Consider the following 17,893-nt stretch of genomic DNA (forward strand, 5'->3'; position numbering starts at 1 on the left):
TCCTTCAGCTGGGCTACCAAGATCAGCTTCAAATGCATTCCAGGGCTACTTCCTCCATCCCGAATGTCTAAAATGTCCCATTTATTTGAAGACAAAGAACATTCAGTGCCTGTGCAAAAAGGTTCAGAGCAACTTACGTCCAGTATTACATACAGGCATACCCTGCACCAATAGAATAAAAAGGTGAAGCAAACACAGGCCATGACAACAAAAACGAAATTTATCTCCTAGTGATACTTCAAAATTATTTATATAAATGTTTCTGGTCTTCAATTCTAGACCAGCATAAAGTAAACAGAAATTAACATAAAGTCCCCGTGACCTGTCCCTCTTGTGCTCATCGTGCCTTTAATTTATGTTTGCGAGTGTTATTTCTAAGCACTCCCCCCTCGTTGGCATTGGCATTGGAGACAGCCTGCTGACTCTGCTGTCTTGTTGGCCTTGATGACCTTGGGAGGGAGAGACCAGTGCCATGCCTGGCATCTCCCCAATCGCTGCAGCCTCATCAGATGCCACTGTCACTGGCAGAGGGGTGGAGGAGCTGCTGCTGTCATCCAGAGTGCCCTGGGAGAAGCCCACAACAACGACAGGCAGCTCGTGCGCCAACGTGAGGTCGCTCTGGACCTCCCTGCTCACTATTGATGGACGGGCACCTTGCTGAGATACTGGGTGCCTCATCCAACTCCCATACTGACACCGACCCCCTGAGGTCAGAGCCTGTGTGAGGGCTTGCAGGTCCGAGCACAACCCCAGGAACCCTTCATTCTGTCCCTGGAGCTGCCTCCACATGAGAGTTGCCACTCTGTCAGTGGAGGAGGCAGTGCACTCAACCATGACAATCAATGCAGTGTGCACACTCTGCACTGGCTCCTCCATCATGGAGACTATGGCACACAGACCCTCATGGATCTCCGCTAGATACCCCCCACACATCTTGCTGGACATCCAGCATTTGCTGCCTAATGGACGACTTCAGAGACTCATCATCAGCCTTCGACTGCACATCATCCTGGCTCCCAGCAGTCCTGTGACTGCCATCTCCCTAGGCACTCTCTGCCTTTATCTGCACTTCAAGCAACTGTAAAATGCCCTCACCAATGTGCATCGAGATACTAGCCGTCGATATAATGCCCACCAAGGTGCTGGTATCTGCACTGGTGCCTGTTTCAGAGAGCGGGTGTGACGCAGAAGGAAATGATGCCCAGAGTCAGTGGTCACCATTCGGGGTCTGCAGTTGGATGCCTGCTGGCGAGCCTAAAAGGGGGAAGAAGGACATGCCAATAGTTCAAGTCATCATAATGTCACTGTGCATGTCAGGCACCCTGGTGGGACAATAGAGATCAGCATCACAGTGCCATCGTCTTTAAATGATCAATGGGGACTCCAGGTTCAAGGCTCACATCAGTGAAGAGACTATACTAGAATGGTTCCACAATCGGAAAACCTCACTTCTGTGCACTGTGCTTTTACTTTTGTCTGGCACCCCCGCCTCTCCACGCTGGGTTGCATGGGGAGCGTGCCGGCTCTCGAGCTCAAAGGCGTCCTGCTCAAACCGGGAGAGCAGTAGCAGGTTGGGAGGACCTCCACCTGTACGTGCCATCTCGGCCTGGTTATGGCTTGTCTTCTCCTGAAAGGACAAAGCAGCATTGATTAGTCCACTCTCTACCTACAGCGCCATTGCAGCCTGGCCAACCCCAGCTGAGGTATACCTCCCACAGCACATTCGAGTCATGGCCCTCGAGCCGCAAGGCATTCAGTCCAAACAGCCAGGACCCAACCCCTTGGCCAGCTCCAGCATGATTGACAGTTGGCACTCAGACTCTAGCACCCCTGAGGTCCACACGGGTAAGGCCAGACCTTAATACTTCTGCACACTGACCCATGCCAACACGGTACTCAGCCTTCCTGAGCGCAGCAGGACATTGATGCGCTTCCAGCATTGGATCCAGGTGCGTCACACCGTGTTGTGGCTGCTCACCATGGCTGCCACCTCCTCCCATGCCCTCTTGGTGAAGTGCAGTGGCCTCCTCCTCTCATCTCTGGCAACAAGGGTGTACCTCCTGGCAGCCATCTCCTCCAGGAGGACAGTGAGGCACTCATCAAAAAAGCAGGGGACCAAGTACCCACCCGACCTGCGCTCCTGCCTGGCGTTTGCAGCCACATTCAAGTCCATCGTTACCACGGCAGACAGAAGTCCTTCCCTGGCAGCCTTTCTGGGGCTGCCTGGGCCATTTTGAAACCAGCTGCCATGTCACCATTGGACCCAGTGGCCAACAGGCCCCTGCCCCGGTTGGCCCTTCCTGGCCAGTACAGCGTCGCATTTCACGCTAGGTGGGCTTTAATTGGCCCGCCAGCATGAAATCACAGTTGGGCCCGATTGCTGGTAGCAGTCGGTTTCGCAGCTGCTCCCAGGCCCGCCCACTTCACCCGCCGACAAGGGGAAAATCCTGCCCTATGTTCTTAATAAATCCCTACAACTAACATGTTAATACTGTGTATCGTAAAATAGGTAGGTGATTATATGCCAGTCTTTTTGTCAATTCTAGTCCCAGTGGTGGCTGTTAATGTCAGTACTGCTAAGTAATGTTCTTTGTATCATACATGAAATTCCCATTGAAGTGTTAACGAGGACTTCCATTACTGAACTTTAATTGAGAAATAATTTGTAGTTCATTGTAGGTAAATTCTATTGCCAATATATATATTAGAAAGGAATTATACCTTTGAGATTGTATTGATGTGAGGATCTTCCCCTCACTGGTCTGACATTGCCGCAACCCTGACCCATGCCTAGGTTGAGAGAATTTAACATGCACAGCAGGCTCTGCCTAGGCCTTGCCACAAGAGAGAACCTCCTGCTGCCAATGAATAGAAAATCCCAGAGCTGCTGCAGGCTTGAAAGGGAGCAAAAAGCCACAGTGAAGAAAAGAGGAAACTAGTATTTAAGCCCTGGCCGAATCTGAGACCAAACAACTAAGTCCATCAGGTCAAAACAGAGGGTGGTTTCCAGCAGGCCGTCACCCTCCATTTGAGCAGATCAGGGCCATTACTATCACTAACTCAGGTCTACTGGAACCTCCAGTTTGTGGTCCCATGGAGTAGCAATAAAAGGGGCAAGCAACAGGAAAATCCCCCAGGGGACCAGACCCAACCTATTAATGGAGATTTGGAGATAAGGAGATATTTAGCAATGCTCGGAGAAGATTTATCCCATTGAGAAAGAAAGCCTCTTTGAGAAGGATTCATCATCTGAGGCTAACTCAGGAATTTAAGGATAGTATTAAATTGAAAGAAATGCTGTACAAATCTGCAAACATTAGTCGTAGGTCAGAAGATTGAACAGATTTTAAGAACGAGCAAAGAATGACTAAAAAGAGAAGAAAGAGGCAGAAAGCAGAGTATGAGAGAAAAGCTAGCTAGTAATATAAAAACAGATAGTAAAAGTTTATTTGAATAGGAAAAGCATAATTAAAGCTAGTATTTGTCCTCTAGGGAGTGACTCTGGGGAATTGATAATGGAAAACAAAGAAATGGTGAAGGCGTTGAACAGGTATCTTGTGTATGACTTCATGGTAGAGGACTTAGAAAACTTCCCAAAGATTCTTAAATCAAGAGATGATAGGGAGGGATGAACTTAATATAATCACCATCACCAGGGAAAGGACATTAGGAAAACTGAAGGTTGACAAGTCCCCTGGACTGGATGGCCTGCTTCCCAGGGTCTTCAAAGAAGTGGTGGTACAGATTGCTGATGCATTGGTTATAAACTTCCAAAATTCCTTAGATCCTGGAAAGGTTCCAGTAAATTGAAAAATAGCTAACGTAACACCTTTATTCAAGAAAGGAGGGAGGCAGAAGGCAGGAAACTCTAGGCCAGTTAGCCTAACATCTGTCATTGGGAAAGTGCTAGAATCTATTATTAAGGAGGTTTTGGCAAGATACTTAATCACGATTTGACCAGGCGGAGCCAACTTGATTTTGTGAAAGGGAAATCGTGTCTAACTAATCGAGTTTTTTGACGAAGTAACATTCAAGGTGGATAAAGGGGAACCAGTAGATGTGGTGTGCTTGAATTTCCAAAAGACATTTGATAAGGTATCACACCAAATGTTACTATACAAGATAAGAGAGGAGAGTGTGACAGGAGGATCCTGCCACAGGCAATCAGCAGCACCTGGAGGAGAGTGTGAGAGGAGGACTCTGGGACAGGCAGTCAGCAGCACCTAGAGGATCTAATATACTTAGAGGATCTAGCATCACTCAAGTAGGAGTAAAGGTAAAATAAAAGTAAGGGTCCACATTCTATTTAGTTAAGATATGTCTGGGGAGCTCAGTCCCGTGATTTGCACATCCTGTGCTATGTGGGAAATCCTAGACGCTTCTGGTGGTCTGGATGACTATGTATGCAGGAGGTGCCTTTGATTGGAACAACTCGAGCTCCAGGTTTCAGAGCTTGAGCGGCAGCTGGGAGCACTATGGTGCATTCACGAGGCTGAGAGGTTTCAGGACGTGGTCACCCTGCAGCTTAAGGAAGTGCAAGCAGAGAGGGAATGGGTGACAACCAGACAGAAGAAGGGGACCAGGCAGGTAGTGAGGGAATCCCCCGAGTGCATCTCACTCACAAACCATTTTTCGGCCTTCGAAAATGGTGAGAGTGACAGTTCCTCTGTGAAAGCCAACCAGAGCAAAGGCCACGGCACTGTGGGTGGTCCAGCCACTCAGGATGGGCTGAAGAAGTGTAGAAGGACAATAGTGGTAGGGGATTCGTTAATGAGGGAAGTAGACAGGTGCTTCTGCAGCCATAGACGTGATTCCAGGATGATATGTTGCCTCCCGGGTGCCAGGGTCAGGGATGTTACAGAACAGCTGCAGGACATCCTGAAGGGGGAGGGTGAACAGCCAGAGGTTGTGGTCCATGTTGGGACCAATGACATAGGAAGAAAGTGAAATGAGGTCCTGCGAGCAGACTTTAGAGAGTTAGGTAAGAAATTGAAAAGCAGGACTTTGAATGTAGTACTCTCCAGATTACTCTTGATGCTACGCAGTAGTGAGTATAGGAACAGAAGGATATAGCAGATGAATGCATGGCTGGAGAGATGGCGCAGAAGTGGGGGCGTTAGATTCCTGGAGCATTGGGACCATTTCTGGGGGAGTTGGGACCTGTACAAGTTGGATGGGTTACATCTGAACAGCACTGGGACCAACATCCTCCAGGGGAAGTTTGTAATGCTGTTGGGGTGGATTTAAACTAAATTGGCAGGGGGGATGGGAGCCTGAAAAATAGTTCAGAGGGGAAAGAAGCTGAGATGGAATTAGAAGTTAAAACGCTAGTAAGCGAGTCTGGAAGGCAGAGGAAACATAGGCTAGATAAGAAAGAAGTGAGTTTAGCAAGGCTAAATGGAATATATTTTAATGCAAGGAGCCTGAGGAATAGGACAGACAAGCTGAGGGCACAGATAGGCACGTGGGAGTATGATATCATAGCTATGACTGAGACTTCTCTAAAATAAGGGCAGGATTGGCAGCTCAACATTCCTGGTTATAGGGTATTCAGACGAGATAGAGAGGGGGATAGAAGAGGAGGGGGGGTTCCAACATTGATCAAGAAATCAATTATAGGAGTCAAGAGTGATGATATCTTGGAAGGATCAGCAAATGAAGCCAGATGGGTAAAAGTAAAAACGCAAAAGGGGCAAACTTGCTGTTAGGTGTGTACTATAGGTCCTGAAACAGTCAGGGAGAGATAGAGGATCAAATATCTAATCAAATTTCAGAGAAGTGTAAGAATAATAGAGCAGTAATAGTAGGGAATTTTAACTACCCAAATATTAACTGGGATAATTTTATTGTGCAAGGTAGGGAGGGCGCAAAATTCTTAAGTTGCATCCAAGAGAACTTTTTAGCCAGTACATAGAAAGCCCAACAAGGGAGGGGGCAATTCTGGACCTAATATTCGGAAATGAGCCCAGGCAGATGGAAGGTGTATCAGTTGGGGAACATTTTGGAGACAGTGACCATAATTCAGTTAGATTTAGGATAGTTATGGAAAAGGATAAGGCTGGGCTGGAAATAAAAGCTTTAAACTGGGGAAAGGCTAATTTTACTAAGATGAGATGCGATTTGGTCCAAGTTGACTGGGAACAGCTATTTGCAGATAAAGCAGTGTCAGTGCAGTGCCAAGCATTCAAGAAGGAAATAGCGAGAGTACAGAACAAATATGTTCCCGTAAAGACAAAGGGGGGAACCAAGTCCTGAGAATCCTGGATGTCAAGGGTCATAAAGGTTGGATTAAGAAAAAAAGAGAAGTTTATATCAGATACTGAAGGCTCAATGCAGCAGAGTCCTTAGAGGAGTATAAAAAGTGCAGAGGGGAACTTAAAAAGGAAATTAGGAAAGCTACGAGACTGTATGAGAAAGCATTGATGGGTAGAATAAAGGAAAACCCAAAGGGTTTTTTTAAACATATGAAGAACAAGAGAACAACTAGGGAAAGAGCAGGGCCAATTAGGGACCATAGAGGTAATCTGTGTGTGGACCCGGAAGACAGATATAGACATCAGAGTGAAGGACTGTGAAATATTAGAGGAAATTAAGATAGAGAGGAGGTACTAGCAGGTTTAGTGGCCTTAAAAGTGGATAAATCCGCAGACCCGGATGAGATGTATCCCAGGCTGTTGAGGGAGGCAAGGGAAGAGATATCAGGGGTCCTGATATTTACTTGCATTGCCATAGCCTCCAGGGCTATGGCCCAAGCGCATTAAAATGGGATTAGTGTAGTCAGATCTTTGTTGACAGGTGTGGACATGAAGAGCTGAATGGCCTCTTTCTGTGCTGTAGATGTCTATGAGTCTATAAGAGTACATGGTGTAGGGGGTGACACATTAGCATGGATAAAGGATTGGTTGGCTAACAGAAATCAGAGAGGAGGGATAAATGGGTCTTTGTCAAATTGGTAAGCTGTAACTAGTGGACTGCCACAGGGATCAGTGCTGGGTCTTCAACTATTTATAATCTATATCAATAACTTGGGTGAAGGGAGCAAATACATGGTAGCTACATTTGCTGATGACACCAAGATAGGTAGGAAAGAAAGTTGTCAAGAGGAGATAGAGAGTCTGCAAAGGGATATAGTGAGTGGGCAAAAATTTGACAGATGCAGTATAACATGGATAAATGAGAACTTGTTCACTTTGGGAGGAAGAATAGAAAAACAGTGTACTATTTATATGGAAAAAGATTGCAGAACTCAGTGCTGCAGTGGGATCTAGGTGTCCTGCTGCATGAATCACATAAAGTTAGCATGCAGGTACAGCAAGTGATTAGGAAGACAAATGGAATGATGGCATTTATTGCAAGAGGAATGGAATATAAAAACAAGGAAGTTTTACTACAGCTGTACAGGACCTTGGTGAGACCACGTCTTCTTATTTAAAAGAAAGATATAATTGCTTTAGAAGCAGTTCAGAGAAGGTTCACTGGACTCATTTCTGGGATGAAGAGGTTGTCTTATGAAGAAAGATTGAACAGGTTAGACCTACACCCATTAGCGTTTAGAAGAATGAGGTGACCTTATTGAAACATATAATATCCTGAATGGACTTGATAGGGTGAATGCCCAGAGGGTGTTTCCTCTTGTGAGGGAGACTAAAACTAGGGGACTTAAAATAAGAGGTCCCAATTTTAAGACAGAGATTAGGAGAAATATTTTCTCCCAAAGGGTTGTTGGTGTGTGGAATTCTCTTCCCAGAGAGTAGTGGAGGTTGGGTCTTTGAATTTATTTAAGGCAGAGTTAGATGGGTTTTTCTTAGGTAAGGGAGTCAAGGTTAGAATCAAGGAAAGTGGAGCTGAGACCACAACCGGATCAGCCATGATCTTATTGAATGGTGGAGCAGGGTTCAAGGGCCAAATGTCCCACTCCTGCTCTTATGGACATTCACATGCAGTGGGTGGGGCAAGGGCAGCCAGTTGTGGTGCCAGTGGTGTCTGAAGGAGGAAACTTATCACACCACGTTTGCATCACAATCCCACCTTCTTGCCCATTCTCTGAATCTAGTATATCCCTTTGCAGCCTCATTGCATTTTCCTTACTGTTTCTTACCCACCTAGCTTTGTATTATCAGCAAACCTGGATACAGTAAACTCGGTCTTCTCATCTAAATCTTTGATATAGATTATAAATAGTTGATCCTGCAGCACCCCACTAGCCACAACTTGCCAGTTCAAAAATGACCTGCTTATTCTTACTCTGTTTTCTGTCATTAACCAATCCTCAGTCCAAATCATTATACTACCTCACCCTATGAGCTCTAATCTTGTGTAACAACCCACTTTCATGCCACTTTATTAACCGCCTTTTGAAAATCTACAACTATGTTGTTCAAACTAATACAAGAGCTTCTTTCTAACTTTAGCTTGTAATTGTTTTTTTTGTAGGTCCAACTAGTTTGCATATGGCAGCCAAGTGTGGGTCACTTGGTGTACTAACCTGCCTATTGGCCATGCGGGCAGATCACACAAAGGTTGATAAACGAGGCTGGACAGCTATGCATTTCGCTGCATTTTATGACAATGTTTCCTGCATTAGGGCCCTGTATAGAAAGGAACCCAAGTTTTTAGAGTTGGAGACTTTAGCTGAGTAAGTGTTCAATAATCTATCAGTGTCAAATAGCAAATAACAAAAAAAACTACAGCCTATGTTGTATCACATGTGCTTTTATATATTTACATTGTAAATAGTGAAAATTCCATAAAATTCTAATATTGTGTTCTATGGCATACATTTAAAATATTTGATATAATTTTTCTTTTAGAGACAGTTCATAATTTTTACAGCATTTCTGCTGTGGATTCTGCTGTTTATGTGTTTGCGCTAATGTGAAAGCAACAAACAAGCAAGTATTGTTAAAGTAAATCTGTCTTTATGTGAAGGCTTCTCTTAACATTCCCTTTCACCCAGTCATGCTTATAAAACACTGGATTGCAAAGGCCACTAGGCAACTTCTTATCGGGGAAGAGAATAAACTGACAAATGTCTCTAATGAGCTATATTTGCAGAACATCACCTTGCATTATATAGCACATTTAACATTGTAAAATGGTCTGGCTCTTCACAAAAGAGTGATCAAAGAACATAACATGCCCTTCAAGCTTGCTCCAGCATTCAATGAGATCATGGCTGATCTGTTTGTGGCCTTAACTCCGTTTTTCTGTCTGCCCCCATAACCTTTGAACTTCAAAGGAAATTTGACATCAATCCACATCAGGTGACATAAACACCGATGAAAAAGGTAGGATTTACATCTTAACGTAGGAGAACAATGTAGAGAGGTTTCAGGAGGGAATTCCAGAGTTTAGGTTCTAGGCAGCTGAAGGCACAGCCACCAAAGTTGACACAATTAAAATTGGGAGATGCAACAGGCCAAAATTGGAGGAGTGCAGAGATATAAGAGGATTGAAAGAGTGGAGGACATTATAGAGATAGAGAAGGTTTGTGAGGCCATGGAAGGGTTTCAATACAAGGATGAGAATTTTAAAATTGAGGCACACAAGCAGGGAACCAGTGTAGGTCAGCAAACTCAGAGTGATGGATTTTAGGGACTCATTGCAAGTTAGGATGCAGGCTGCAGAGTTTTGGATGAGCCTAAGTTTATGGCAAGCGGAAGATTGGGAATCGGCCATCAGTGCTTTAGTATAGTCAAGCCTAGAATTTAAAAAGGCATGGATTAGGTTTCAGCAGCAGACAACTTGAGGTGGGGAGAAGTTGAACAATGTTATAGAGCTGGAAGTAGGCTATCTTGATGTTAGAGCGGAGTAAATATATGTTTGGGAGTTTATCTCAGGTTCAAATATGACATCAAGAATGCCGTAGTGATTGTGAGTAAAACCTTTCATACTGTTTTAGGGATCACATGATTGTACTGACGAATAAGCCCTAGTCGTGGACCTGGTTCAAGCATGTAGCTTCTTCAGGAGCTGTGTAAATAAAGTTAACTGTTCTTAACAAGACACCTGTCCGGTACACCAAGTTTTTTACAATTGGCGATGAAGGTAAATAGCTCTGACGCTCCACCTTGCCTCCTGAATGTGAGTATATCAGTTTTTAAGGAAAGAAAGAAAAATATACTCACCAGTCATGCCACTCTTTGGCAGAATCAACCTGTATGACTCGTCCTTGGAACAATGGAGTCAGTACATAGAGTGCCTAGGTTTCTACTTTGTGGTGAATGAAATAACAGTGGAGAAGGAGCAGAAAGTGATTCTTCTAAGCATCTGCGGGAGCAAGACATATAACCTCATCCATAGTCTGACAGCCCCAAACACGCCCAATTCCAAATTTTTTAATGAGCTAGTAAACCTCATGAAGACACATTTTCAACCTAAGCCATCGGTGATTATGCAACTATTTAAGTTCAACTGAAGAGTAAGGGCCCCGGTGAGTCAATTGCAATGTACATCGTGAAGTTAAACAATTGGCTGAGTGCTGCGATTTCGGAGATACTCTCAATGACATGTTGTGAGATCATTTGGCTTGCAGTGCACATGACAATGCCATTCAACGCTGATTACTATCTGAAGTTAATATTGATCTGAAGCGTTCCATGGAAATAGTGCTAGCATTAGAGACTGCTGAGAGGGACTCGCAGGCTTTGCAGAATGTGCAACGTGATGCTGTTCTTCAGTTGGGGCAGGAACCCATCGCCGGCATGGTGCGAAAATCAAGGAGACAACTGCAAAGCGGGAACAGTCTCTACCACTGGAAAAACTAAAAGAAATACTGGAAGCATCTCACCAGCAATTCAGAAATTCATTTGTTACCGATGTGGGGATAACCATGTACCAGAAACCTGCAGATTTAAAGAGGCAGAATGCCACTACTGCCACAAAAAAGAGCATGCTATAAAGTATTGCAAGGTGAAATCAAGACAGCCAATCAGACAGCAGACCAAGATGATTGAAATGCACAATATAACATAACCAGAAGCTGCTGATACAGATATCTATTCCCTATACAATGTCAAGGCAAGGAAAACTGAACCAATCACCATCACCCTTCAGGTGAATGGAAAGCCTCTAGTCATGGAGGTTGAGACAGGAGCATTGACCACAGTGTTGGGAGAACACGCATTTAAATGCCTAAGTGAAGGTGCCCACCCACTGAACCTGGAGCAAACATGTCTCAGCTGAAGACGTACAATAGAGAGGCAATGCAGGTGAATGACATTGTTTCTGTACCTGTATCCTACAGGCAACATACAGCCCAGCTTCCAGTGATTGTTGTAACAGGTGAAGGACCTAGCCTTCTGGACTGCAATTGGTTAAAAGAAATTAAGCTCAACTGGTCAGAAATTTTTAAAGTTCAAACAGGAAGAAATCCTGAATTAATAAGGGGATATGATAGTGTCTCTGGAATGAGATAAGAGAACCGATGGACCTTTGCAGGATGCAAGGATCGCTCAGGTCAGAGTAGGTTCCACGGGAAAATCATGAAAAGAAGCAAAATGAATACAGTGCCAGCCTGAACTGACTGAAGAAATAGTTAGCAGAAAAACCTCAGCAATGCTCAATGTTGCAGGAGGAAGCCAAAAGATAGAAGAAGGCAACAGAAGAGCTGAAGAATCGGCTGATTGAAACAAAAGAGGCACTTGAAGGAGAAGTCATGGAACTTTCCGAGATGCGAGTGAGTAGCAAAGCCGTGTGGTAGCTCAGCCACTGAACTGAACCAAGTTAAGATTTCACCAGAGAGAAATTTCGCTGACTGTTAAATCAAAATGAAGGATGAGAAAAGACCCTGTGGCAAACAGAAAGAAAAGACAGAAATCAAACCCAAAAGACTAATAGGCTAAGTCTCCAGAACCCTCACTGCAGCCGAGAAGGTTTACTCACAACTTGAAAAAGAAGGTTTATCCATAATATCTGGAGTAAAGAAATTCCATCTATATTTGCACAGTCGACATTTCACCATAGCGTCAGATTATAAGCCACTTATGGGTTTATTTAGTAAGATAAAGTAATTCTGCCTATAGCCTCTACCTGAATTCAAAGATGGGCTTTGATTTTGTTGCTATATGATTACGCCTTTATGCGCCGTCCAGCTGTGTGCATAGCAAATGCATTTGTCCTCAGTCACCTTCCTTTGCCAGATAGCATTATACATGTTCCAGTGCCACAAGAAGCTATACTGGTGTTGAATTTCCTGGGATCCTCACCGATCTGTGCAAAGCAGATAAAAGAATTGGAAAAACTGGGATCCAATTTTATCAAAAGTCTGAGAACAGGTATTGCAAGAATTGTTGAATGCACCAGCCTCTAAAGAGATAAAACCATTCTATGCCCGTAAAACTGAAGTAAGTTGTTAATACAGAACCTTGTTGTGGGGAGCAAGAGCTGTCATCCCTTCACAAGGAAGGGAACTACTCTTGATAATGCTTCACAGTGAGCATCCAGGCATTTTGAAAATGAAGATATTTGTGCGAAGCTATGTCTGGTGGTCAGGTATAGACAGTGATATAGAAAAAATGGTCAAGCACTTTCTGCAGTGTCAGCAACAACAGAATTTCCCCATTTCAGTTCAACTGCATCCATGGGAGTGGCCTGGTCGACCCTGGGTTAAACTACATATAGACTATGTAGGTCCATTTTTAGGTACCATGTTTTTATTGACCATTGACACACATTCTAAGTGGATCGATATGTATGAAGTTAGATCATCAACATCGTGTACAACTATTGAAAAGCTATGCCAATTTTTAGTGTACATAGCCTACCAGAAGTCATTGTTTTGAATAACGGTACTGCTTTTCATGAGCTTAAATGGGATTAAACAAATTAAAACAGAACCATATTATCCCTCATCAATGGGTTAGTGGAAAGAGCAGTACAAACTTTTAAAACAGGAATGAAGAAGTTATCCGATAGAACATTAGAAACACGAATTTCATGATTTCTTCTCAACTATCACACAACTCCTCATGCAACTACGGGTTCAACACCATCTGAATTACTAATGAAATGCTGCCTTCATACAAGGGTGAGTGTGGTGTTTCCCAATTTAGAGGGGAAAGTAGAGAAAAACCAGAGTGGTCAGAAAGTAAATCATGATGTTCACAGTAAAGCTCAAAAATTTACTGCGGGAGAGACAGGTTTTGTGTGAAATTTTGGAAACGGACCTAGTTGGGTTCCTGTTATAATTGTCTCTGAAACAGGCTCTTTGTCATACCAAGTGGAATTGGAAAACTGGATAGTTCAAAAACATGCAGACCATCTAAGTGGAGAGACAATCCAACAACTAGTTACTCCACCTGAAATTGAAGTCAAATCTTTAATCGCTGGGGTGCCAGTTTGACGTAGAGTAGACATACCTGATATCTCTGTTGAAGTAAATAATTCTGAACTGCCATTGTCTAAGGATGGCCATGATGCTGCACTTCCTGATCAAGTCGATCCAGTGGGAAAATCTCAAGTCATGGAGCTATGTCACTCTAACTAAATTAGAAAATCACCTCAGAGCCTTAATCTATCATTGTATGAACTGTGTATATTTGTATATGTTATGGATTAAGATATTCTTGTAAGTAAGAAATGTAAAAAAAATTAGGTGGGAGGAATGTAGAGATTATAGGTAAAACATTTCATACTGCTTTAGGGATCACGTGATTGTACTGATGAATCAGCCCTAAGCATGGGAATCTTAGGAGCAGAGCTTTCTAGTTGTGGACCTGGTTCAAGCATGTAGCTTCTTCAGGGCCTCTAAATAAAGTTAACTGTTTCTAACAAGAAACCTGTCTGGTACACCAAGTTTATTACAAATGCGTAGCATTACCTACATGTTTGGGGTTCGTACAATGGACAACAATTATGAAAGTCAAAGAAACTTCATAACAGGGTACCTATCTTCAAAATAAAAGCTGGATTGCAAGCTCTCCTCTCACCTCAACCCTCACTACTAATGTTTGCCCTGAAAATTATTTTTAGTGTTAACAAAGTTATGTAAAAATGAACCCAGATAATGATTTTCCCCTAAGTAAGTTCTGTCATTTTATTGTTGGTAGTTTGTGAAGGCATTCTGCTTTTTTGTTTGGTTTAGATATCACTCAACTCCACTATTACTTGCTGCGATGGCAGGTGCATTTGATGCACTTCAGTACTTACTATCCCTTGGAGCCAACTTAACAAAGATTGACAGCGAAAGGAACAATATTGTCCATTTAGCAGCACTCTACTCCCACACAGAAATCCTCAAGTACATAATTGAGAAGAATATCCCAGAACTACACGTCTGGAAACTCCTTAAAGGCATGTATCTAGCTGCTTTGACTCAGAATCCATAAGGTTTATATTACCTAATGATATAATTGACTTTCATTAACTTAAAACGAGGTCTATTTGAGAAAGTGTTGTACTTTTCTTCATATGGGGATATTCCTGTGAAGGAATCATAAAATCATATAACTTAGTGCTTTGCATAGTGCATTTATCCTGTAAACGAGGGGAGCTTATCTCTTACATCTTTTACCTACATTTTCACCCCTGACCCTTTCCTTAAGGCATTATCTCCTGCTAGGGTACACTTCCACAGGTGCCAGGCATCCTCCAGTACATTGTCTAAATGACCACTTTTCACATGTGAACCCATATGATGTAGTGCTGAAAATCAATGGACCGGTGATCCTGGTATCTACACAAACTGTCCAGGATCAGAGGAAGGTGGCCAAACCACTAGGGGGTTCATCTAGGTCAACTCCCATATATTCTAAGCCAAAGGGGGGCATTAAAATTAAAATCAAAGTTTGCTTCTAAATCTTTAAGACTCCAGTTTATCCTATTTCAACCTCCCAGTAGGTCTTCAATCCCAACTCAGGTCAGATCATAACCCTGGCATACTGGTACTGACCATACACAGGGTCAATCTTTGAATAATGCAGCACAAAAGGAGGCCATTCCCCCTAACCCTTTCGTACCAGTGCCTGCTCCTTGGTTGTGCTATCAATTAGTCTGACTCCCCTGCTCTTTCCCGATCAACGTGTAAATTTTTATCATCAAATATTTATTTAATTCACTTTTAAAAGTTATTGAAATGGCTTCCACCATGCTTTCAAGTGCATTCTAGGTCACAACAAGCACTGTGCAAAAAGAATTTCTTCATGTCGCTTCTGGTTATTTTAGCAATTATTTAAATCTGTGTCCCCTGTTTATTCACTCTTTTGCCACTGGAAACAGTTGTTCTTTATTTACTCTTTCAAAATCCTTCATGATTTTGAACACCTCCTTCAAATCTCTCCTTAATCTTTTCTAGCCTAAGGAGAGCAATCCAAACTACTCAAGTTTCTCCACATAATTGAAGTTTCTCATTCCTGGTACCATTCTAATTAATCTCTTCTGCAGACTCTAAGATACTAACCACATTCCTAAAGTATGATGCCCAGAGTTGAATACTCCAGCTGAGGTCGAACCTGGTTCCCCTTTATCAGCCCTACTAGTTACATTCTCAAAAAACTCTCATAAATTTGTCAAACATGATTTCCCTTTCACAAAATCATGTTACCTCTGTATGATAATACTATGATTTACAATGTACATTGATAAGCCTTCCTTAATAATAGATTCCAGCATTTCACTGACAACTGTCAGGTTAACTAGCCTGTACTTCCCTGGTTTCTCCCTCCCTCCTTTCTCGAATAACGATGCTATATTTGTCAACTTTGAATCTTCTGGGACTAAAATAGAATTTAGAATTTTCAAAAATCATAACCAGTGCATCCACTATCTCTAAAGCTACCTTTTTCAGACCCCTAGGATGTAGACCACCAGGTTCTGGGGACTTGTCACTTTTAATCCTTCAAGTTTTGAAGTACTTTTTCTCTGCTCATATTAATTACTTTAAGTCTCATACTTTCATTAGCCTCTTTCATTTCTAGCATGTAATTTATGTCTTCCACTGTGAAAATAGACACAAAGGGTGGAATCCTCCCAAATTTGCACTTAGTGTGGTAGCAGGCTTGAAAAATCATTCTTTACCATCTGGCGGCAATGGTGGATTTCGCGACATATTGTCCCCTTCCCAACACATTCACGGGAAATATGCCAGATTGCTGCTGGCTGGGCTTGGATTTTCCCACCATGACATGACCTCAGTGCTCCCTTGCTACGGACACCATATTTAAAGCATTCCAAGCACAGCCTAATTCATGTCTACAGAAGAGGACTGCTCCAGGTGACAAATGGCCCTGAAAGCAAAGGTGATGGCAGCCCTCAAATTTCATCACGCCTCTCTGGGGCGCCTGCCACAGTGGAAGGCTGCCACAAACTCCTCTACCCTCACTCTGGCCTCAGGATGTCCACCAGAGTCACAAATCCAGCCTGGGGGGGCACAGAGGAGGCCAGTGCAGGAAAAGGATGAATGCTCTCATCTGTTCCGCCAGGGTAAGTTAACCACCTCATCACTCTCAACACACACTCCCAAACCCATTACACATCCACAGGGATCTCACACCTCAAGGAATAACTCTATTAACTCTTACATGCACCCTCACATCTCCATCAGGCTCATATCCTCGAAGCTCATGTCCTTATCCCATCCATGTCTCTACTCACCACACAAACATTCCACACAGCGGCATGTGTCCTGCTCACACTCTCTCCATCTGTTTTCATGCAGTAGAAGCTGGCTCTCAACAGCAGGGAGAGGTCCCAGACCAGGGTTGGAGTCACTGACATTAGGCCTCTCACTCACTTTGAGGAGTGACTGACTGGTGAGGATGTGGACTGTGCCTGTGACAACGGTGAGGTTGGCGGTGAACACCCATGTGAGGATCCTACACCAGATCATCCCTTTCTCAACCAACTGTGAGTGTTCTCTCTCCTGTTTTTGACTCTGCTGCAATGCACTAATTCTCTCTACTTTGATTCACAGAGAGCTCTGCAAAGCGACTTATGCCCCTCAGCCAGCCACTCTCTCACCTCCAGCCAAGAGGACACCTCCTCCATTGAAGAGCTGGAAATAAGCAGCCTGCAAGACTTGTCACAGCATTTACCCACGCCCTCCACCAGCGCAGAGACACACACCTCAGTGGGACTTGGATCTAGAGCAGGCTCGGGTTCACAACCTGGTGGTCACCACACGGACACATGTCCACAGCTGGAGGAGCGAGGTTCAGCCGAGCTCCCCGACACTCGAAGAACTGCTGGGGATGAGGTATCTGTGAGATCCGAGTCAGATGTCGAGCCTCTGGATTTAGCCTTCCAACTTAGCGTGGAGAGTCAGCAGAAGGCGGCGGAACATAGCGCAGAGCTGTTGGGAGCTCTCAACAAAGTGGCATGCAAGTCGGAGGAGTGCGTCCACCTGCTGTCTGATGAAGCGATGCCCACATGTGTGTGCATGGAGGTCTCCATGGGAAAGATGGCAAAAGCCATGGATACCCTGGTCCAGCAGAATGTGGAGATATGCACAGACCTGCACTCCATCGCGGTAGCCATGGGTGAGTTCCTGTAGTGACAATGTGAGAGGGAAACACGGCACCTCGACATCCCTCCAGGTGCTTCTTCCCCTCAAACAGTTAGGCCAGGACCCCCAGATACCTGAAGGGAGGAGGAGCAACAGCAGAACACTCAGGAGTCTCAGAGGATGTCCGCTCCTTCCGAGTCCCCTTTGCCTATGACCCCCTCAACCTCATCCTCTGTCACTGCAGAGGGAGCAGCTGGCCCCCAGGAGGACAGCCAAAGCAAGCCAGGGCCTTCAAGGCCTTGGCTCTCCAAAGGATGCACACCGAAGCAACAGGGCCAACCACTGCACAGGCTGTCTCCACCCCTGCTGTGGGTGTCAGGGCAGTGGCTAGAAGAAGTGGTAGGCCTAGAAAAGTTAAGAAATTTTGATCACAAGTGATTGCATGCGTGAACA

The 17,893-nt window shown here is 44.1% G+C and overlaps 1 protein-coding gene across 1 annotated transcript in view; it reads left to right on the forward strand.

Moving 5' to 3' along the window:
- ankar (ankyrin and armadillo repeat containing) overlaps positions 1-17,893 on the forward strand; it is a 313,107-nt gene that overhangs the window by 157,209 nt on the left and 138,005 nt on the right. The window contains exons 9-11 of the mRNA XM_041200254.1: positions 6,471-6,499; positions 8,434-8,635; positions 14,084-14,292. Of these exons, the coding sequence (XP_041056188.1) occupies positions 6,471-6,499; positions 8,434-8,635; positions 14,084-14,292 (440 nt within the window). The remainder of the gene's footprint in view (positions 1-6,470; positions 6,500-8,433; positions 8,636-14,083; positions 14,293-17,893) is intronic.

The sequence above is a fragment of the Carcharodon carcharias genome, chromosome 12, assembly GCF_017639515.1.
Source record: "Carcharodon carcharias isolate sCarCar2 chromosome 12, sCarCar2.pri, whole genome shotgun sequence".
Lineage (NCBI taxonomy): Eukaryota > Metazoa > Chordata > Chondrichthyes > Lamniformes > Lamnidae > Carcharodon > Carcharodon carcharias.